General features: G+C 43.7%; 2 protein-coding genes across 2 annotated transcripts; one reads left to right on the top strand and one right to left on the bottom strand.

Annotated features, from left to right (window-relative positions):
* Positions 1-295: 295 nt before the first annotated feature.
* Positions 296-14,646, bottom strand: noxa1 (NADPH oxidase activator 1). The gene is made up of 16 exons (XM_080499023.1): positions 14,554-14,646; positions 12,452-12,633; positions 12,218-12,300; positions 10,960-11,068; positions 7,565-7,705; positions 6,667-6,774; positions 6,346-6,405; positions 6,208-6,245; positions 5,975-6,113; positions 5,189-5,257; positions 4,386-4,473; positions 4,066-4,157; positions 3,383-3,543; positions 2,415-2,523; positions 2,169-2,292; positions 296-1,947 (listed from the first exon to the last, which is right to left on the bottom strand). Exons 2-16 carry the CDS (start codon positions 12,623-12,625, stop codon positions 1,817-1,819), a joined length of 1,626 nt encoding a protein of 541 aa, XP_080355149.1. The 5' UTR covers positions 12,626-12,633; positions 14,554-14,646; the 3' UTR covers positions 296-1,816.
* A 1,768-nt stretch (positions 14,647-16,414) lies between these two features.
* dpp7 (dipeptidyl-peptidase 7) lies at positions 16,415-20,434 on the top strand. Its single transcript, XM_080499369.1, has 13 exons — positions 16,415-16,556; positions 16,896-17,025; positions 17,110-17,249; positions 17,344-17,507; positions 17,625-17,760; positions 17,850-17,931; positions 18,022-18,188; positions 18,272-18,332; positions 18,878-18,996; positions 19,185-19,341; positions 19,577-19,641; positions 19,995-20,065; positions 20,140-20,434. Exons 1-13 carry the CDS (start codon positions 16,464-16,466, stop codon positions 20,243-20,245), a joined length of 1,491 nt encoding a protein of 496 aa, XP_080355495.1. The 5' UTR covers positions 16,415-16,463; the 3' UTR covers positions 20,246-20,434.
* Positions 20,435-22,358: the final 1,924 nt, after the last annotated feature.

Below are 22,358 nucleotides of genomic sequence, written 5' to 3' on the forward strand. Positions count from 1 at the left end.
TAGCATTAGCACTAGAAAACTACAGTGCTACAGCTAGCGTCGCTAGTTGATGAGGAAATCTGGCGCTTGCTGCGAACGAAAGCATTATTTAGAGAGCAACCGCTTCCGGGACACAGATGAAGTGAAAAGTGAAAGAAGCACAAGGCCTGTAGCGACGTTTTGATGTACAACGTGATGAAATTGAGGGAGAAATGTGGCCACAGCGACGACTTTAGTTTGACTTGACGAAAATCTCCCAAAACAGCTGAAACATTCATCCAACTTAAAGGCTCGCGAGATAAAAGTGTTCGAAGACAGGAAAAAGATGTTTTCACATCTGAATTCAGGACAGACAACATTTTAAATGTCAAATTGAGTCTCGAGCTGAAAGTGTGGCGACGTCGTATGATATTTGTTTACGCGCTCGTCCCATCCGCTTTGAATGGGAAGCTTTTCGCAGTTTCTGCGGGATTTTTTTTCAGAAACATTTCGCCGAGTCAGTAACAAAAGTCAGAACACACTTTTCCTGAATTTTCCGCACATTTTCACGTGCTTTGTGTGCACCTGCTCCCGACGGTGCGGGAATAGTTATGTGCTGAAAAAGCGAGATTGTGATGAAGATTCAAATTAAACGCTCTTGTCAGTCGGATTCTCTCGTTAAGTTCGTCTGAAGTTAGTGGAGGAAGATGCTCTATAATGGAACATCTTCCAGGAGAACAGTGAAATAAAATTTAAAAAAAAACTTGACTTGCTTTTGACACTTTCAATCACACAGATTAGTCTTTAATATTAAAAATATATAAAAACACGACACACTTCACGCAGAGACAAACTGTAGAAAAAAAAGGCAGGAACAGTTGTCAAGTTAACAGTGAATCTTTAAAAACTAGAAGGTCGAGCAGGAGTGATGTGACATGTTGTCGAAACAGGAATGTGGAGTTTGGCTTTAATATATATAAAAAAAAAAAATCAGGATTGAAGATAATCTGGAGGAGATTCTGGTTCCAGATCCACACATCTTCACATCACAATTACACTTCAATTAGACTCATATTTACAGATCTATTTTTATTTATTTAATAATTTATTTATTATTAAAAGAAAGATTTGTGATTCCTTAATTTTTAGTTTTACATTGATTTGTCTTGGGTTTTTTATTTTATTAGAAATTAGTTTTTTTAATTTGACTTGATTCTTTTGTGTGATAATTATTCCAGATTAATTTTTTTATTTTAATAGTTCAGCTCAAATCATTCAAATTAAAATAGATTTTTGAGTTAAGAAAATTTTTACAAAAATAAAATAATTTCCCATATCTTATTTCACTTTGTTTATTTTATATTGTTAATTTAGAAAAAAAAAAAAGATGATCTCTTTAACCCTTAAATAAACTTTGACGGTTCAATTCTTATGTAGCAGTTTATTTTATTTGGGTGCGGCTTAGTTTGGTTCCTTCGCTACTTTCATTTGAAGTTAGTTGATTTAATTAGACGACAGTAATTATATGTTATTTTGTTTATCTGTTGACCCATTTATTTTCAGCCAGTTGTGTTTTTTCTGTTTTTTTTTCCAACCTGGGATTGAATTTATCTCAAATAATTCAACCTGATTTATTGCAATTAATTCAGTTTATTTAATCGATTCAAGAGCATTGATTTTTAACACAATCACATGTATTTATGTTAAATTGTTCATCTGGATTAGATTAAAATTCAGTTCATTAATTGAAGACGGAGGGCGATGGGGATCTACGCCCTTGTTTTTAAAGGTTGAAGTTTAAAGGTGAGCCCCCCCCCCCCCCCCCCCCCCCTGCTGGTCTCACAGGGTGGAGGTGGTCTCACAGGGTGTCGCCCTGGAGCGAGGACAGGCTCCAGGGTTGATTGAGGTCTCCGTTCTCTCGGTACGCGAAGCAACTGGGAAAGATCCCGATGTTTCCGGCACAGTGACCCTCCAACCACTCCTCGTTCACTGGACGGGAGGAAGACGAGGATGAAGATGAGGTGGAGGAGGACGAGGAGGCAAGAGGCAGAAGAGTAAAAAGGAAGAAGATGGTGAGGTCGATGTTCATGAAGAAGATGAAGATGCAGACGATGAAGAGCATTATCCTCTACTTCCTGATCTTCTTCCGCGAGGAAGAGGATGAAGAGCACTGACCCCCCCCCCCCCCCCCCCCCCCTTCCCCCACTGACCTTCTCCCAGGATGTCGATCGTCTCCCCCTCGCTGAAGTCCAGGTCCTCTGGACCTTGAGCCACGTAGTCGTAGAGCGCCACCATCTGGTAGTGGATGGTCCTGCTCTGCAGGGGGTCCTCTCTCTGGAACCACACAACTCCTTTTTATTCACACACACTTTCTACTTTTCACTTCCTTTTTTTTTTTTTTTATGTAGTTTTTTTTTTTTTTCTTCTTTTAAACCAAAACTCCAAAGCGTCCTGACCTGGCACCACAGGGTGGCTCGGCCCGCCTCCGCCACTTCCTGCACGGTGCCGCCGGGCGTCATGTCCTCACACAGCGGGGTCAGCACCCGGGAGCCATGCTGCTTGTGTCTGTGGGGGGGGGGGGGGGGGGGGGGGGGGTGTTTGTAAAAGTTAATTAAAAAATATTTTCTTGCTACATTTTTAAATTCTCATTTTATTTGATTTATTTGAGGGTTTTTTTCACACTCACTTCATACGATTCATTTTATTTTCCAAGACGTTATGTTTTCATTTGGGATTAGAAAAAAAAAAAAATATATATATATATATACAGTATAATAAACTCACTATTATGATAAATTATAAATGCATTTTATCATTTTGAGCCAAGTTTTAAACACTTTGTGAAGACATGAAATAATTGAGGAGTATTGAAGAGATTAAATTACTGTTTAAAAAAAATATTTTCTTATTCATTGCATTTACTTTTTTTTTAAAGTTGTTAATTTTTACTTTGTTGCGAGGAAGTATAGACCCCACTTCCTGTTACCAGCAGGTGGCACTGTGTGCAAAGGACGTCATCATCATCATCATCATATGGCTTTATATGCATAGTTTTATTTTTCTCCAAATAGATTTGCATTTAACTCAAATATCTTTACATTAAAAAAAAATGTAATAATTTTTTCCACATCATGTTGACATTTTCATCAATAAAATGCATTTTAATTTGGGTGTTGTTAAAGATATTTAAAGAATATTTGATTTCGAAATGTATTTGCTTCTCTTTTATTTTTACCCTTTATTTATTTATTTATTTTAATAAAGATTGTGTTTGATTTCTCCACAATTTTATTTGAATTTTTTTTCTGTCTTTTTGATTTTTATTAACTCCAAATGAAGATAAAGTGAATTTGGACACACAATGGGAGAGAAACTAACATCAGATTGTCGTCTCTATGGTGTGTGTGTGTGTGTGTGTGTGTACCTGAGGCGGATGTGGCTGACCTCCTGCCCCAGCTTGTGGGCGACCTGCTCTCGGAGCTGCTGGTAGGTGGTGTCCAGAGGAACAGACAGAGCCACAGTGTAGGTGTAGTGCACCTTGACCACCAGCGAGCTGGACTCCGCCCCCTGGGCCGAGTCGTCAGACTGTACACACACACACACACACACACACACACACACACACACACACACACACACACACACACACACACACACACACACACACACACACACACACACACACACACACACACACACACACACACACACACACACACACACACACACACACACACACACACACACGAGATGTTAGAGCTGCTTCCTGTCCAGACGTAAGGACGACGTTTTTTTTCAGGTTATAAAGAAACATGAATATTTTTATTCTGAAGACCACTGCCTCGGCTTCCCGAAGGCGTCATGGTGACTGAATCGGGACACATCAGCACCCCCCCCCACCAACCCCACCAACCCATCATTTACAAAGCAGCTTCCTCTCAATGCTTCTATATTTAGACCCAGTGTGTGTGTGTGTGTGTGTGTGTGTGTGTGTGTGTGTGTGTGTGTGTGTGTGTGTGTGTGTGTGTGTGTGTGTGTGTGTGTGTGTGTGTGTGTGTGTGTGTGTGTGTGTGTGTGTGTGTGTGTGTGTGTGTGTGTGTGTGTTACCTGCTCGCTGGCTGGGTTGGCCGTGTACCTGGGCGGCTCTTCAGCAGACGGCTGGGTGTGTGTGGCGGTGTTGTAGGATGGTGGGGGGGCGTCTGAGGCAGAGCACAGTGTGGAAGGGAGGGGGGGGGGGGGGGGGGGGGGGGTCACAGGTTAGACTAAAATCATAGAGCATCTTCCTCCCACTAACTGACATTGCTTCATCTTTAACATTTGTTTTGCTCCGAGTAAAACCAAACCCTACCCCCCCCCTCCGCCGGACGACACCCAGTTAACTTTTAATGGAGGAGAGTCGGTGAAGTGCTCGCCGTTGATTCTCTCACCCCGAGGAAGAGCTGCAGGGCTGTGCTGGGCACGTGGCCGGGAGGGGGGCTGCAGCCCCGGGGGCAGGGGGATCCCGCTGGGAACTCTCTGTGGACGGAGACAAAGTGACCATCAGCGTCTGTCTCGTTTTGTTTTTGTTTTTTTATTTGAATACATCTATTTGAAAACGCTTCGACTACATCTGCATAGATGGCGGGAAACAACTTTTGTGGAATGCTGCGACTGTGACTGCTACTACCGTTACTGCTACTACTGTTGCTACTACTGCTACTGCTACTACTATTGCTACTGCGACTGTTACTGCTACTACTGTTACTGTGACTGCGCACCACGGCTGTAGTAAATAGTTCTTTCTTTCACAATAACAACGTTTGCCTCCAAAGTGTCATGACTCCCAGTCCATATTCTCCTGGGACTGACCTTTGGCTAAGCCCCGCCCCCAAACGCAAACGATCCAATAGCGATTAACTGCCAGGAAACGGACAAACCTTCTCAGCTTCATAGAGAAGCATTAGAGATGGAGAATTCTGATATTTTCTCGACTATTTAAGTCATTTAAGACGCCCCAACAGTCAAAACGACGATACAAGGCATCCTTAGAGGATAAACAAAAGTGTTTACTTTATCCCATTTCCAAAACAAAACCTGGACAAATGTCTCCTGTGGATGAGGCCGGGGGACATTGTCTGTCTGCAGGACATTGTTTTCAATACATTCCAGTGTAAACACAAACATTTCCTAGATGAAAAAAAAAAAACGAAGCGTTTTCACTTGAATCTTTGTCGCGTGAACGCAGCCTTACTTTATCCTTCTTGTTTTTGGGCGTCTTCACCTCTGCAGGTTCGAGCATGGAGACGGGGAGGAGTCCTCTCTGCAACCACGTAGGAACTTTGAGTTTAAATTATGATTTTCACCTTATAAATTACGACGGGTAAAACAAAGAAGCTCAGCTTAAAGGGTTGTGTCCGGATGCTAAGTAGCATGAATTTAGCTACAAATAAATAAATAAATAAACTGAAGAAGTGCAGGTTAAATGCTTTTCATTTGAAATAGCTGTTATTCTAATCCATCTAAAATTGTTCACATTTAATGCTCTTTTTCCACAGGATCTATCTATCCTGTCAAGGCGAATCTCTAAAAATCACAGATGTCCAAACTTTTATTCACTTTTTCTTAACTGATCTTTCATCGTATTGGAACAATATTTGTCTTTACAAACGACTATTCAGGACATTTCTAGTCACGCAATCCCTTTCTAATGCCCGTTAACTCGAAATCTCCTCAAGACTTCTGATTCGCCTTGTTGAAGCTCCACCTGCTGGTGAAACTCAGAACTACAATACGGTGGAGTTTCACGTGAGCGCTGGATTTCATTAGATCTTTAAAAACTCGCTCATTTTAAACTGGGCACTAGTTTGGACACGTCTGCTTTGGACTGATGTTGGCGAACGCCTGCCGCTTGGAATGTTGTACAAAGTCACGCGGACTTTGGCGCTAATGCTACGTCGCTAACAATAAGGTCCTTTTGATCACGTTTGACACCCAGAACCCTCTCCCTCCCCCCTCCTCCCCCCAGGCGTCCTCTCACCTGTCCATCGTATATGACCGTCACCATCCCGTCTCGGTCCTCCTCCCCGAACAGGAACACCGTGCCCCCCCCGGGCACCGTGATCTGCCCCGGGCCCCGGGCCATGTAGGGGCCCTTTACTCGCATGTAGCGAGAGTCCCTGACAGGAAGAGAGAGAGGGGGGGGGGGCGGCGTCACTCACATGTCCAACACCCACGGGGACATGCCGGGTCGCTTCTGGACAAGATACTCACGGGGTTCCGTCCATCTGGGGCTCGTAGAAACCAGGTTTCTGTATCGGGGGGGTAGGGGGAGGAGGGGGGAGGCAGAGAGAGCGTCATGAGACCGCCAGAGACCAGCAGGGGCCACCCAGAGTCCACCTCCACACTCACCTGCATCCTGAGAGGCTCGAAGCCCCCGAAGTCGTCGTTGGGAATCAAGGACTGGATCACCTGCGGCGGCACACCAAGGTGAAACGTTAGCGTCTGTAAAGTCTGTCTCTAAATAGCTCCAATAGCAAAAAACTAACAAAATATATATTCATATTACATATACTATAGTACATTTTCCAACAATACATGACTAATTTTACATATATATAATATTGTCCAAATGAAACGTATGTTTTATTGGCGATATTAAACAAAGATGCTGAGAGAATCTTTCTGAAAGAAAAGCTGAAAGTTGAGGAGTCGTAGAACATTTGTTCGTACCTTCGGTTTCCCCAGGAAGTCTCTATGGCCCAGCTGCTCCACGTCCTGCTTCCTGGGCCGGAACACCACACCTTCCGGCACCGCCAGGGGCTCCAGGACCTCCCGCCTCTGCAGGACAAGTCAGGGCTCAAACTGTACCGTCGCCGTGGCGACACGTCGTGTGGAGAACTCTCCGGTCTGGACTTTTAGCAATCTTTATTTACTCAAAAACTCTTTTAAAAAAGTGACCAGTCGGATCTCCTTTACTCTGCTTTCATGTTCTCGGTTAAATGAATGTACGAGATCATCGTTTGACACAAAACATTCCAGCACATTTAAATTAGGGTTTTTTGGGGGTTTATTTTACCTGAAAAGTGACAAAAACAGGAAAATAAGGCCTCATTTACACAAGTTTTCAAGTTGAAAACATCCTTTCTGCGTTTGTGTTGCAGAAAATATATAATATAATAAATAATATTCTATTTCTATGTATTTCAGTGACTGTTGCCCTCTTAAAGCTCATGTTTAACGCATATCGGCTAAATTTAACATTTCCTTTTAACGCTAAAGTCGTATACTACCGATCACATGTGAATATGTTCAAACTCATATTTACACACCCTCAGCATTGAATTAGGGAGATTATATTGTCATCTATTTAATTTTGAAAAAATCTTAAAACTCAAGCATGTGTCACAATAGAAGGGGCGTGGCTTACAACATCGGGGGCGTGGCTTACAACTTCAGAAGGGGGCGGGGCTTACAACTTCTAATAATCGACTGGTTGTAGAATTAAGATCCGACACCCTTTTACAAGAAAAACAGAAAATCAAATTAAGAAAAGACGTCCTTTTGCAGTTATTCGACTCGCGTCAGGAAATAAAAAAGAAGCCGGAAGGTATATTTCCTTGAGACTCACCGCGATGTTGTCCAGCGCCACCTCGATGTTGCCGCCGCGGCCCCCGCCTCCGCCTCGCTCCTGGGTGGCGGACAGCAGGACGTCGTGGGCCTGGTCCCACTGGTTCATGCGGCAGTACACGGCGGCCGCGTTGTACAACACCTGCGACACAAACGCAAAAACCTCAAGGCCTCGTTTTGCGGAACAAGAGTCTTCAAGTGAGAACTAATTGTCTTCGTAGCCTCCTGGGGGAGGAGGAGGAGGGTGGAGGAGGAGGAGGAGGAGGGGGGGGGGGGGGGGTAGTCTTGGTAAACTGCCTGCACGGGGGCAGATCCATATGATTCACACTTTATCTAATTCTCTCGGAGCAGAAACTCCCCGTTCAGTCTGAGACACTGGAGGACGGAACCGTCAGATTCCCTGCTTTTACGAAAGGATGAAATGCGGCGTTGTGACTGCGGCGGAGGGACGATTCACTGTGAAATAACCAGAGACCTGTCCCACATTTTCTACCTTGGAGAGAGAAAAAAACACACACAAAAAAGAAACACATTCTGTACTTTTCTTACCCGGAATACCTCCAGCAAGTTTGCTTTTAAATACTCGGATTCGATGCGTTTGTTTCCTTTTAAGGCTGAACCCTGAACTGCTCCCAATGGATGGACTGAATGAATGAATGTGGTAAACAGTGTAGGAAAGCGTTATAAGTGAAATCCAATTCATTCCCAAGCTTCGACGTACTTTTTAACTTCAGCGGCATATTTTCGTTTGAAGACAAATTTCTTAAGTGATTTTTTATCATCGCGCTCAGACTTGAAGGTCCTACAAAGACAATAAACATTTAAAAAAAACAAGCAGGTTGTGAGCGTTCTGTCTGAGGGGAAATAAAGTTGATGAATGTATTTTAGTGGAACAGGACAGTTAATGGCATTTTCTTTTAAACACACGGCTCAATGTTTTTGGAAAAGCACCAAATAGTAAAGTTTCATGGAATAAAGCCTCCAGATTCTTCACACACCGATGTTATATAATCTGTAAGGACTTGATCTTAAGGGACACGGTTTTATTGCTGTATTGCACATTTTCTCTTCAAGATACAGAACGTTTCCGTCCCGCGGGGCATTGTGTGACAAAAGTTACCGATATCTTCCAATCTTTTCTTTATCTTGTGTCGTAATAAACCGAACGCGCCGCCTCGTCGTCTCTACCTTTAACAAGAAGCGGCCAGCCGGGCGATTTCTGGACAAATGGGCGAGGAAGGTTTGCACAAGGAAACGTCTACGTGCCTTTCAGGAAGTTAACATTTAATGACTGATCGTCTAACAACAGACTGACCTGAAAGATTATTACATAAGAATATAGAAGGCTTTTTTTCCCCTTTTCCTCTAAACATTAATCCAAATCCAAACAAACTAATGAACAAACAAGAACAATCCACGGAGCTTCATTCCTTCAACACACCATTAATCCACAACACACACAATTATACAACAAAGCAAATCAGAGACGAAAATGTTGATTTCTTTATGGATAAAATTCACACAATTTTCCATCTGGGATATATAGGTTCTGTTTCATAGAGTTAAATACCTTCTATTTTTGAGTTTTGGCTTAAAAGATGTCCATTTTAAAAAAATATTTACAGACATTTTGAGGTAACCAGTCAGCCTTGATTTTTGTCTTTTATAAGTCTGGTTTATTTAACGAGTGAAAAAGAAAATAACCTGAGCTTCTTCCAGGAACAAACAAAGTGGGCGCTGATCAAGTGTCAGAGGACTTCCATGCTAAAAAAAAAACAGCCCAGACTTTGTTTTCCTTCTCTCACTCTACTTTTTAAAACCCATTTATTTATTCCGCCCCGTCCCTCAGCGGACCTGCGGCAGAAGGGAAAAAAAAACAACAACTTCTGAATAATAAACTTCTTAACTTTAACATGTACTTTACTGTGAAAAGCCCATGTTCATACCGAGTTCATCCATTTCTGCCTTGTTTTGTTTCAGAGGATTTGATCCTTCGCCCGGTCGGTCAATCAGGTGTGAGACGTTACGGTCGGTGGGTTTCTGGAGGATTTGATGGGTTTCTTTTCAGAGAGACATTTGGAATGGTGGTAGTTTCAGATCACGAGTTGGCGGCCTGCGGTGCCTCCCCGACTTCAGAGGAAGACGCTGCAAGGCTGCACACGATAGATGATGTATGGTTGCGATTTAATCTGTTTCCTGATGACAGCTGTGCACAGGTGCATCCCACCTGTGAATGGTCGGTTTTTTTTCTTCTCCTCGGCTTGTAGAAATATGTGAAAGTTGTGAAATCACTTCTTTAGCCTCCATCAATGAGGCTTTGTTCAAGCCCAGCTGTGTCTGTGTGTGTGTGTGTGTGTGTGTGTGTGTGTGTGTGTGTGTGTGTGTGTGTGTTAACCCAGTCGTGAAAAAGCAAATCTCTTATATTTTTAAAAAGGTACCATTATAATTTTTTGGGACCCAAATTGTGTATAAACTGTAAGAATACCACTTTCGTCCACCAGGTGGTGCGTTGAGTAATGAGAACAGAACACGATGACCATTATGACTAAAAAGATGCGTTTGACACTTTCCAATGAGAATAACAGTTCATACAGTTGGACGTATGGATAGAATATTTTTTTCAATACACACAGAAACTGTTTATACAACATCCACTTGTCTAAATTATATTTTAAAACTTCTAAAGACATTTTAACAGGTTGTCAAGTGACCTTTTCCATTAGTTTAAGTTTATTTAGCCTTTTTAGAAATGTAATTTTAGCATTTTTAACTTCCTTTGGCCATTTTCCTTTTCATTATTTAGTAATTTCTATGACTTTGACGTTTTGCTTGTTTACATGACATTTTGTCTAACCCTCGTTTACCTTTCGCCTCTTATTTTTGAATTTTTATTCATTTTACTTTTCTCACTAATCATGCCATTTTACATTTTTAGGCAATTGGTAACAATTTTACCTCATTTATACTCTAAGTCATAATGGAAGAGTGTTTTTGAGAAAATATTCAAATTTATTAATAAGAAAAACCCACTCAAAAACAAATGTATGCATCATTTTCAAGAAGCTTCAGAAAGCCAAGATAAAAAAATGAAGGAGACACATATGAACAAGTACAACCTTTTGTCAATACTTGTTGAGGAAATGATTTAAAAAGTCTGTTTTCAGAAAATACCGCATTAAAAGAGAGCAAGTTTCAACACTGCCACCTAACGGACAAGTGTGTCACTGCATCAGTCAACATAATCGAAAAAGCTGTGACAGATTTATTGTTGTGATTTGGCAGGGTGTGTGTGTGTGTGTGTGTGTGTGTGTGTGTGTGTGTGTGTGTGTGTGTGTGTGTGTGTGTGTGTGTGTGTGTGTGTGTGTGTGTGTGTGTGTGTGTGTGTGTGTGTCACACCTGCCAGCTGTAGAGTTTGAAGCGGAGTCCCAGCTGTTTGTAGTCAATGACCGGGTTTTCTCTCATGTGCTTCTGAGCCCAGATACAGTCTGTGAGAGCCTCCTCCAACCTACACACACACACACACACACACACACACGCACGCACACACACTTGTGTCACTGCCAAATTTATTACGTACAAATAAGTTGTAAAGTGGGTCATTGTGTTTCATCGTGTGCCACTTAACAACGTGATGAATGGCATAGTCACTGCCCATTGTGACACCGTGAAGATTATTCTTCCTACGGCTCGACGGGAGTGTTGTTTTTGAGTCTGGGCGCAGATTTACAAGTTGATCCACACCGATGGGTTGTCCCTGTTGCGCTACATTCCCTCTGAACTGTGAGGGTGTGTCTGCTAATGGAGCTGAAATAACAGCTAATAAAAGTGATGAAAGCTCGCAAAACTCCCAACGGCAGCAGCCGATACACAAATCAACACGACGCCTTCATAGTCTTACGCTCTATTATCTGGACGTTAGTGGGAGGAAGATGCTCTATAATCTGGATGGATTCTTTAAGAAACAGACGGTGACAAAACGCAGCGACAAACGACCACCATGTAGCTTGGCGAGAGGGAAGCTAATGCTAATCAGCTCATTTAGCAAGCCAATGCTAACCACAGCTACTGTAAAATCCAATGATGGATTCTGAGGGATGAAATTCACGTTGCAGTCAGGATGTATTCAGTTCAGGACTAACGAGGCACTTCTTATGCAACTTTGGCTAATGCTAACACTAATGACTCCCCGTGGCAATGTAGTAATTAAGTAATCACTGACAAGTATAATACTGTAATAGGTAATTATAGTCCTACCCCACTTTTAACCAGTTATCTTCAACATTGCAACATAGCTAGTTTACTTGCTAACTCGCTTAAATAAATAAATATATAATCAATATTGTCAATAACAAACATACCCGCTCTAATAATGTTCATTCTCTGAATATCTTCAGTAAACAAACTTAGTGTGTATATTGCGTTTTGGAACAATTTGAACAAAACTAACATTCCATCACTCATGAGCACCTCCTGTGGCCACAGATGGCAACAACAGGATGTGTGCAGCTCCAATCGTTCTTTCAGTTTCTCCAACGTTGTCTTCAGTCATTGCGCTCATCCGTGTAAATTTTCTCTTCATTGCATCGAAAGAGTTGCAATATTTCTATGTTTAAGGTCTCGCAGCGAGTCAGTGGAGGTGTTTGCTGCCCCCTACCTGTCGACCTGCATCATCACCGCTGACCTCTGGAAGAAACCCACTGCCAGACGCTCGTCCTTGGCCATGGTGAAGTCCAAAGCCTGAAGGGACAGGATGGGAATGAGCCGAGGTTTTATTTCTGCCGTGCCACAGGGGCAACGGGCTGCAGGGTGTGTGTGTGTGTGTGTGTGTGTGTGTGTGTGTGTGTGTGTGTGTGTGTGTGTGTGTGGACGGAGGGTGGCTGCGACTGACCCTCAGGGCCTCGGACAGCTGTCCCAGGGCCACGTGGGCCGAGGCGGCGTTGAAGAGCGTGCGGGAGGTGGGCTCGGAGATCTGGTCCAGCTTGGCCAGAGCGCCCTGCCAGTCTTTGGCGTCCATCGCCTGGACCGACTCGTCCCACAACTTCAACAACTCCGTGTAGAGCATGGCGGCGGCTGCAACGCGCAAAGACGTGCGTTTAAATAACGCGGCAGAAGAAACGTTAAAGAATGAGGCTTCAACAAGCGTCACACTGTGAGAGAGATCGTTTGCCTTTCGAATGCTGCGGTATTTCTAATCAACGTGCAGGAAAACGGCACAAAGAGAAATCAACAAATCGGTCATTAACCTTCTATGTCAGGTGCAAAAAGTAAGGATTCATTGGTTGTAACAACGATTTTCGGCAGTTTCTCACACTGCAGGGAAAGTCTGCCTATTCAAATGGACGAGGGCGGAATGACCGGCGATACCGGCTGAAGACCATCTGAGGTGGTCCTCTGCTCCTGGTCCAGGACCCGGGGAGAGCGCAGGACGTTTTGCTCCGTCCAATCCTACAGAATAAATCCGTTTACGGCCTCGCTTGCATTTTTAAGTGAAATTCTGAAACGTTTACATTTCAGAAAAGTTCAGCATTTACACAACGTCTTGAAAACGATGTCATTTCTCACAGAAACAGCAGCAACCGTGAAAACAAATGTTGTCTTCATGTTGGGCCACTTGTTGGTGTCGTTTGTTTTTGTTATGAAACCACACACACACACACACACACACACATTAATAAGGGGAAATGCAGACATTCGTATGGACGGTTGACAGTCGACGAACACGGACTGGGAGTCACGACTCTGGAGGAAACAGTTGTTGTACAGTAGCAGCGTTTCTACCATCTCCATGGAGCCCCAGCATTTTCAGAAAGTTGCGTTTTACCCCGTTTCCATGGAGATGGAATCGGAGCATTTTTTTTAAAAAAGTCCCCACTTGGAAACCGTTCTCAAAAAAGTCGCGTTGTGGTGTAAACAGGGCCCAGGATTTCAGACGACTCTGGCGGCCGGTGAATAAGTGAAATCTAATTCATTGGTCTCCCAAAACACGCAGAATTCTTCGGACGTTACGAGCTGAAGTTCATCGTTGTTTCAGATCAGGACGTTGGTTTGACGTTTCAGCCTTATTAAACGTATCGGTGACGAGCCGGTGTTTCCACGTCGGAGGACCCAGTTTGGTTCCAGTCTGTGGAGACGAGGAATCGTCTCTTAATCTCTCCAAACGCACCGGGAGATTTCCTCCAACGATAACAAACCTTCCGGAGCGGGAGACGTTTCCTCACACCTTCACACTCCACTGAAAACAAAAAACATGCGAGCTGCCGTCCCACCCCGTGAAGCGTCGACCATCCAGGAGCTGTAGGCTGAAACTGAATGAACGAACGACGACGGCACTTTGTGGTCCGATTCTGAATCCTTTCTATGGATGAATTAACGAAAGGGTACCTAGAAACCATCTCTCAGGAGTGGAAATCCTCTAAGTTGAGTCTATCACAGGACAAACGCACACATTCTTTGGGTAATTTAGGATGTAATTCACCTCGCATGCATGTTTTTTGGACTGGGAACACCCAAACACATGCAGGAAACAAATAATCCGTGGTCAGAAGCTAAAAGTGTTGTAGGGGTCATCGTGGACCGGAGCGTTCAGACTGAAGATGGCACCGAGGTTCTTATCCAAAGAATTTCTCATCTTGGTTTTTTTTTTTTGTGCAACAGCAGCTTTGACGTTTCCAGATCACTAAAACATTTCAGTCAGCAGAACGCCTCCTTTCCACAGTCGGCTCCCTTTCGGGGCTTCGAGTTCAATTTTCTCTGTAAAAGTGCGTTGAAATAACTGTCGTGTTTGATGCTGTATAAATAAAAGTTAATTGATCACGGCGCCTGGAGGCTCCACCACCTCAAGAGAGTGAATCACAACGAAAAGACATACTTGCTGAATTGTCTACGTCCTAAAAAAACAAACAAGATTTTCCCCATAGCTAGAGGTTAAATACTAAAAAAAAATTTTTTTAATCATTGTTCCAACAAAAAAATCCTTTACTAATAACTCACCTGAGGTTAGTGTGTTAGTTTCCTTCCAGGAAGCTTCCTTGTTCCTCGGTTCAATGGATTAATCATCCAAAACCGGCTCCAGCTGCAGTCTGCTTACCTGTGCGGCAGGTGAGTCGCTCTGACAGGCGGCCGTCCTCCTCGCTGAGGTAACAGTCCTGCAGACACACACCTACACCTGCCCCCCACCCTCCAGGAGGCTCCGCCCACCTGCCACCAGGAAATTCCCCCGTCCACATTCCCCACAGCTGCAGGTAGCACAGGTTTCCACCTGGAGAGGATCGCTGCACCGCCGTGATCACATGACGCTCTATAGTGAACCTTATCTAACCAAACAGGAAGTGTGTCTATTAGTCAACACCTCTTGGCCCGTGTTGACCTTTGACCTCGGTTTTTTACAAGGTGTAATTCTGATCAGGAAGTTGGAAAAGCGTGGTTCGCTTCCCAGAGAGGCAGGGGGGCGGGATGATAAATGAACTCCTACCTGCTGGACCAGCTGCTCAGGTTGTTTCCTCTGAGGAAACGCCCTCTTGAAACCACGGCAGGCCGTCGGCCCGGTCCAGCTTTACATCACAACAGTGGCAACGCACACGCCTGATCACAGGATCCATCACAGAATCCAGGTTCCTTCACAAAGAACCAGCCAAATCACTCCGTCTAAAAACAATCCTGATTATAATGACGTGAAGATTTTGGGTTTTTGAAAATAAAACTAAGTCTGCAGGTTTTCTTGAATTAATTTCAATTTAGGTTTGAGTTTGTATTTTGGTTGTATTTTACTGTAAATTGTTTTTGGTTTTTTACTGTTTTAAATTGTGTGTGGTTTTTTTTTTTTACATTCTTCTAACTGCCGCACAACGAATCGCATCTTCTATTATTGCGTAATGGTCATGGTCACTGGAGCTGATCCCAGATAACTATGGGCGAGGGCAGGATACGCGCTAGACAGGTTGTTGATTCATCACAGGAAAAAAACACGCAAAGATCGACACAGTGCACACTCACGTTCACACCTCAGGGCAAATCAGAGTCACCAACAAACTTCACGTGCATGTTTTTAGTGGGTGGAAACAACACGAATGGGGAGAACATGCAAACTCCACACAGAAAGGCCAAGGGCTGTATCGAACCCAGAGCTTGTCGTTTTGAGGCAAGAGCGCTTACCACTGCATCACCGTGAGACCGTGTGCTGTATGATGTTTCATTAAAATTTTTTCTAATCTTGTAATTTTATTTTGTCGTCTTGACTTAATTTAAAAAAAATAAAGAATTTTCTTTGGGACTTTTGTAAAAAAAAAAATCCTCATTTAAATTGGTATAATTAGATTTTTTTTATTTAGATATTTCATTACTTTAATTTCCATGTTTGACTTATTCAGTCAATAACGTTAAATGTTTTATATGTTATTGTGTATTATTTTATTTTCTAAGTCCAAATCTTTTTTTCTATATATATTTCCCTCTATGTTGCTTTATTTCATTATTTGGGGGATTTTCTTTTCCTTGACATTTTCATTTTATTTTGATGTATACATTTTTGATTTTGTTTCATTGGGATTTTTTGTTATATTTTACTCTGTTTTGATTTTCTTTTAAAATTTTATCAAGCTTACAACTTTTGTAATTTTTTTCTTTTTCTTTTTAATGAAACCAATTTTATTTTGTTTTATTTAAAAAAAAATTCCTTGTACTTTATTATATGTTTAATTTATTTTTATTATTTTCCACGTTTGACTTCCTCTGTCACATGATTAGTCTTGTTTTTTTTCCGAGGTGTCCTTGAACGTCCCACGGACCATAACACAGGTCATATGACAGGTGCCTTGTGCGCATGCGCTTTGGAGAGCTGCGAGAGGAACTCGGCTGTCACGGTCTTTTTTTTTTTTACATTTTGACCGGTGTCTGAATAAACTATGGATAAATTGTTTAAATATTTACTCTTCTCGGCCGCGGTGGTTCTGTTTTCTGCAGACCTGCTGTTCGCTTTGTCACGCGCTCATTTTCAGGTAATATTTTAACTCTCTCATAGTTCGACCGGTTTAAAATGTTCACGTGATTAAACTTTGGTTTCCTTTCATTTTATTCCCTGAAAATAGACGGAACTGTTCGAGATCATGTTCCCTGAGAGACAAAAACAATTATGACTAGATATGTGAAATTCTATATTTTATTAACAATTATGAGTCACACACGTACAACTGTGTTATTGTGTGTGTGTGCTATTGTATGACTCTCCAGACTCCTCCACCAGTAAACAAGAGTTTAGTAAATTAGTAACTGTGAGGAGTTTAGCCTGGGGCTCCTTTTAACCAGTTATTTAAAGGTGATATTTTTCTTTGTTTCAGTGGAAAAAACGTCCAGATGTGAAGAAGAAAGACTCGGCGTTCACGGAGAAGTTCTTCACTCAGACTCTGGACCACTTCAACTTCAACAGTTTCGGGAACGGGACGTTCCCTCAGCGTTACCTGATCTCAGGTGAAGTCGCCTCGTCCCTCCACGCGTCGTTCCATCATGGGGGGGTGAAACTCACCGTCTTCCCATCCTCGTGTGTCCCCGCAGATCAGTCCTGGCAGCGGGGCTCCGGGCCCGTCTTCTTCTACACCGGGAACGAGGGCGACATCTGGGAGTTCGCCCTGAACTCCGGCTTCATCCTGGAGCTGGCGGCCCGGCAGGGGGCGCTGGTCATCTTCGCCGAGCACGTGAGGGCACGCCGTTTCTACGCCATGTTGGTCATGAACAGGTAACCAGGTCCGTGTCCGGTAACGTCTCTGTCCCTCCCACCCCCCCGGCCAGAGGTACTACGGAGCCTCTCTGCCGTTCGGGAAGGACTCGTTCACTCGTCCTCTGGTCGGTCTTCTGACGGTGGAACAGGCTCTGGCCGACTACGCCGTCATGATCGCCGGGCTCAAGCAGCAGCTGCAGGCCGAGAACTGCCCCGTCATCGTGTTCGGGGGCAGGTAGGAATACCCCCCTCACCCCCACCTCACCACACCCAACGACTCTCCTGATTCCGCCCCACCTCACTCAGTATTCATCTTCGTTCGTTGTCACTTCGTTCTCCACCTTCATACCAGTTACGGAGGAATGTTGTCCGTCTACATGCGGCTGAAGTATCCCAACATGGTGAGCGGCGCGTTGGCGGCCAGCGCCCCCGTCCTGTCCACCGCCGGCCTGGGGGACCCCCGCCAGTTCTTCAGAGACGTCACGGCCGTGAGAGATCGCGCACACGTTCCAGCCCACACGTCTCTCCGTTACCAAGGTGTCCTCCCCCTCACCCCCCCGTGTGTCTCCCATCTCAGGACTTTGAGGCCGTCAGTCCCCGGTGCAGCGCTGCGGTCAGAGGCGCTTTCCAGCAGCTCAAAGAGTTGGCGGATCGCCAGGGTGAAGCTTTTGGACGCCACGTTTTTTGTATTTTTTTTTTTTAGCAGCCACAGTAAGCGACTGAAACTCTCCGTGTGTCTTCACGTTCAGACTACAAGCGGATCCAGGCGGCGTTCGCCCTGTGTCAGCCGCCGTCCTCCCCCCGAGACGTCCACCAGCTGAACGGCCTGCTGAGGAACGCCTTCACCCTCATGGCCATGCTGGATTACCCCTACAGCACGCACTTCATGGGCAACATGCCCGCCCACCCCGTCAAGGTACCAGCGGGTTCCCCCCCCACTCTTTCCTCTGCGTCAGCGCCTGTTTCTCTCAGCTTCCAGTGTGTGTGTGTGTGTTTCAGGTGGGCTGTGACATCATGCTGAGGGGTCCAGATCTTCTGGGGAACCTCAGGGACACTGCAGGTAAACACAGTCAGGAGGTTCCAACATGAGGGGGGGGGGGGTCTTGTGCTTTAAGTCGATGACTCTTGTTTTTCTGAGTCTGAGAGGACCTGACGTGTCCTGTGAAGCGACCAGCAGGGGGCAGCAGAGGAAACCTCCAGAACCCTTCAGTTGGTGTCTGAAACATACATTTTTTTAATTAAATCTGACATTTATTTTCTTCTGTTATAATTGATTTCTTTTTGTATAGAAATCTTATTTTCCAATTAGATTTTTATGACTTTTCCTGTCATCTTATTTTCTTCCACTTGTACTGTCCCCCCCCCCCCCACTTTTTTAATTTTCCCATATATATTTAAAAATAATACTTTATTTTATTTTCACTCATGGTTCCTCACCTATATTTGTTGATTGTTGTAATTCTTTGTCTATTTCCCTCCTTTTTTCTCCACCAATCCTTTGCATTTACAGTCAGTGAGCACCAGGGGGCAGTAGATCTTCCTTATTGCAGCAGCTCTTGCTTCCATCAGAACGATTCTCTCTCTCTCTCTCTCTCTCTCCCGCAGCCATCGTCTACAACTCGTCTGCTCAGCTGAGCTGCTTCGACCTCTACGACCTCTACGTGGAGTGTGCTGACCCCACTGGGTGTGGACTGGGGTCCGACAGCCAGGCCTGGGACTACCAGGTAACACACACACACACACACACACACACACACACACACACACACACACACACACACACACACACACACACACACACACACACACACACACACACACACACACACACACACACACACACACACACACACACACACACACACACACACACACACACACACCTTCAGTCACACACCCTCTCCGGTCGCAGGCCTGCACCGAGGTCGAACTCTGCTTCGAGAGCAACAACGTCACCGACATGTTTCCCCCGATGAGCTTCAGCCAGGCGGAGCGGCGGCGGTACTGCGAGGAGCGATGGGGGCTGACGCCTCGACCCGGCTGGCTCCGGGTCCAGTTCTGGGGGGGCGGTGAGTCTCACAGGGAACATTGTGAAAAAACACAAAAAAAACAGGCACAATTAACTCCAATTTATTTTTTAAAAAACAGGAAAAACTTCCATCGACCTGTTTTTATTCGAATCCAATCCTCCCGCGATGTGGAAGTGGATTCCGTTCGAATCGTTAAAACAGTTCAGAGTGTGTCCAGATGTTGTTTTTTTTCCTGCCGCTTCCGTGGTTTAATTCCATCCGTGTGGCTCTCCAGCTCTCTCTTCGGCCAGCAACATCATCTTCTCCAACGGGGACTTGGACCCCTGGGCCAACGGAGGGGTGAGCAAAACTACACAAAACTTTAATTTTAGACAATTAAAGTGCATAATTTATTGAAAAATATGACATTGCAAATGTTTACTGCTACTATATGCATTTCCTCCTGGGTCTCCTGTACTTCCATGTGTTTCTAAACTTATATTTATCCACTTTATTCACCACTTTTTAATGTGATGACAATAATACTGATTTATTCTAATCGAATACATAAAGGAAGCAGTCGGCGCGTCAAGTTGACAAAGATGAATTGGTCAAAAAAGTAAAAAAAGATCTTGGTTCCTGAAGGAAAAGGTCGGGTCGACCTGTTCTAAGGGTTCTAAGGGTTCTAAGGGTCGTTCCGCTCTCCGGTGCAGGTCCGTCAATCGCTGAGCTCGTCGCTGATCGCCATCAACATCTCAGAGGGAGCTCATCACCTGGACCTCAGGTGGGCGACACACACATATATAAATATAAACACACACACACACTGACCCCTTCTCTCTGTGTCACCCCCTCCAGAGGAGCTCAAGACGAAGACCCCCCGTCGGTGGTCCGGGCTCGGAGGCTGGAGGCGGAGCTGATCGCCGGCTGGATCCAGGCGGAGAGGAGGCGACCGCGACACTGAACTTCATCCGGGTCGGAAATAAACGACCTCGCCTTCACGTTTGGAAAGAATCATTGAGGGAAAACAAGCGATAAAACTTGTTGTGTTGTGATTTAACTGCAGTTCCGGCGGTACCTCACGGACGTTTGCGCGAAACTTTAGGACGTCGTACGTCTCCGTGACGGGCAAAAAAATAAAAAACTGATTTAATCGATTAATATAATTTGTGGCTAAAAAAGATTTTTAGTTTACAAATTCCAGTTTTTTTTTTTCCTCCACAGATTTTTGGGCATTTTCTCACATTTCCACTTCAGTTTCAACCTGGTTAAAGCTTGAATTTGTAAAAATGACGGAGCCTCGTTTTACTTTTTATTTTGGGATCGTTTATATGCTTTTTAACTCCCGAGGACAATCGCAGCGATAAAGTTGCACTTTTGACAATATATCAGATGTCTGCAGTCATTTTTAAGTGCATTGAGGGGGAAAAAAAAAAATAAAAATTGAAACTCGAAAATCAAATTTTTCTTTCGCCCAGTCCTACTGTCTCTAGAAATTCTATAAATTCACACTACGTGTCCATGACAACAAAATGTCTCTGGCACAATACTTTACAATGTGGTGCGACACTCGATCAATAATTGGGTGAAACTATTAAAACATTTTTTTAAATGGTACGACATCTGTGCGAAATTTTTAAAAAAGTTGTTCGACATCTCCGCCAAACTCCATGGATTTTGCCTTAAAGTTTTAAAAATTACATCTAAAACTTGCACAACTGTTTTAAACATTTCAAAAATGTTACCCCGTAAAGATACACCCTCCTTGACACAAGAAATTATTCTGGAATTAGACGTACATTTTCTTTAAATAACTGATTGAAATGTTGACTTTTTAACTGATGTGAACTGAATTTCGAAGGTTTTCTGACGACTGTGAGACGATTTTAGACGTTTGTTTGGAGATGTTGTGGAAGTCAGGAAAAAAAATTAAAATAATTTCACACATTTTGTTTCCTTTTCAATAAAATCTTTTTAATTCCAGCATTTTTTTTTCTTTCTTTTTTTTTTTTTTTTACAAAATTAAAGCTGGTCCAGCATTTATTTTACACCATCAATAGAACATCTGTAGAAGGGAAACGTTGGAAATAAATAAAAAAGAAAAGAAAAGCCGCAGCACAAAGTTTGTGCTGCTACGACCGACATTCACAGAAACGCCTCCGGTAGGAAACACAAGACAAAACAAAAAAACGGGAGTTTGTTATTTATGGTTCCTGTTGTGAACGAAGCAGGTTTTCAGAATTCAACAAAGCAGAGAACTGAAGCGAGGGTTCCTACGCAGGGTTACTCAAATTTCTGTTTTGTTTTTTTAAAAACAACTTTGAGAACTTTTAGAGAAGAACCAGGAAACAGATCTTCGGTAGAAAACTTGGTTGTAGAGTTTGTATTAAAAAAACTTAAAGGAATCGAAGGATTTGGCTTCTTGACGTCAGATCAAACGTCAACCAACGTTAAAATTGTTTCAGACATCCGGCGTGAAACCAAGAACTTCGGAGGCTTCAGCTAATGTTTACAGAACTCAGGATGATTCTGACGACTCATTTATGGATCGACTGAAACAATAATCGATACTTTGAGAAAGAAAAATCCTCAGCAGGATTTAGATTTCGGTGTTTAATAACTTGTCCCTGATATATCAAGTGTTTAGATCCATTTGAAGACTTTAATCATGATCGTCGTCGTTTTTCAGGCTCTTTGCTCTGTGCAGTAGTCTGGAGGTTAGCATTTAGCTTCCCTGTGTCAGTCCTGATGCCTTGCCTGATACTGATCCCGGTATCGGCCTCAATACGGGATACTGATCCCGGTATCAGCCACAATGAAGAATACTGATCACGGTATCGGCTCCAATACAAGATACTGATCTTGGTATCGGCTCCAATACAGGATACTGATCTTGGTATCGGCTCCAATACAGGATACTGATCTCGGTGTCGGCCCCAATACAGGATACTGATCCTAGTATCGGCCCCAATACAGGATACTGATCCCGGTATCGGCCTCAATACGGGATACTGATCCCGGTATCGGCCACAATGAAGAATACTGATCCCGGTATCGGCTCCAATACAAGACACTGA

This window comes from Blennius ocellaris (genome assembly GCF_963422515.1).
Source record: "Blennius ocellaris genome assembly, chromosome: 7".
Lineage (NCBI taxonomy): Eukaryota > Metazoa > Chordata > Actinopteri > Blenniiformes > Blenniidae > Blennius > Blennius ocellaris.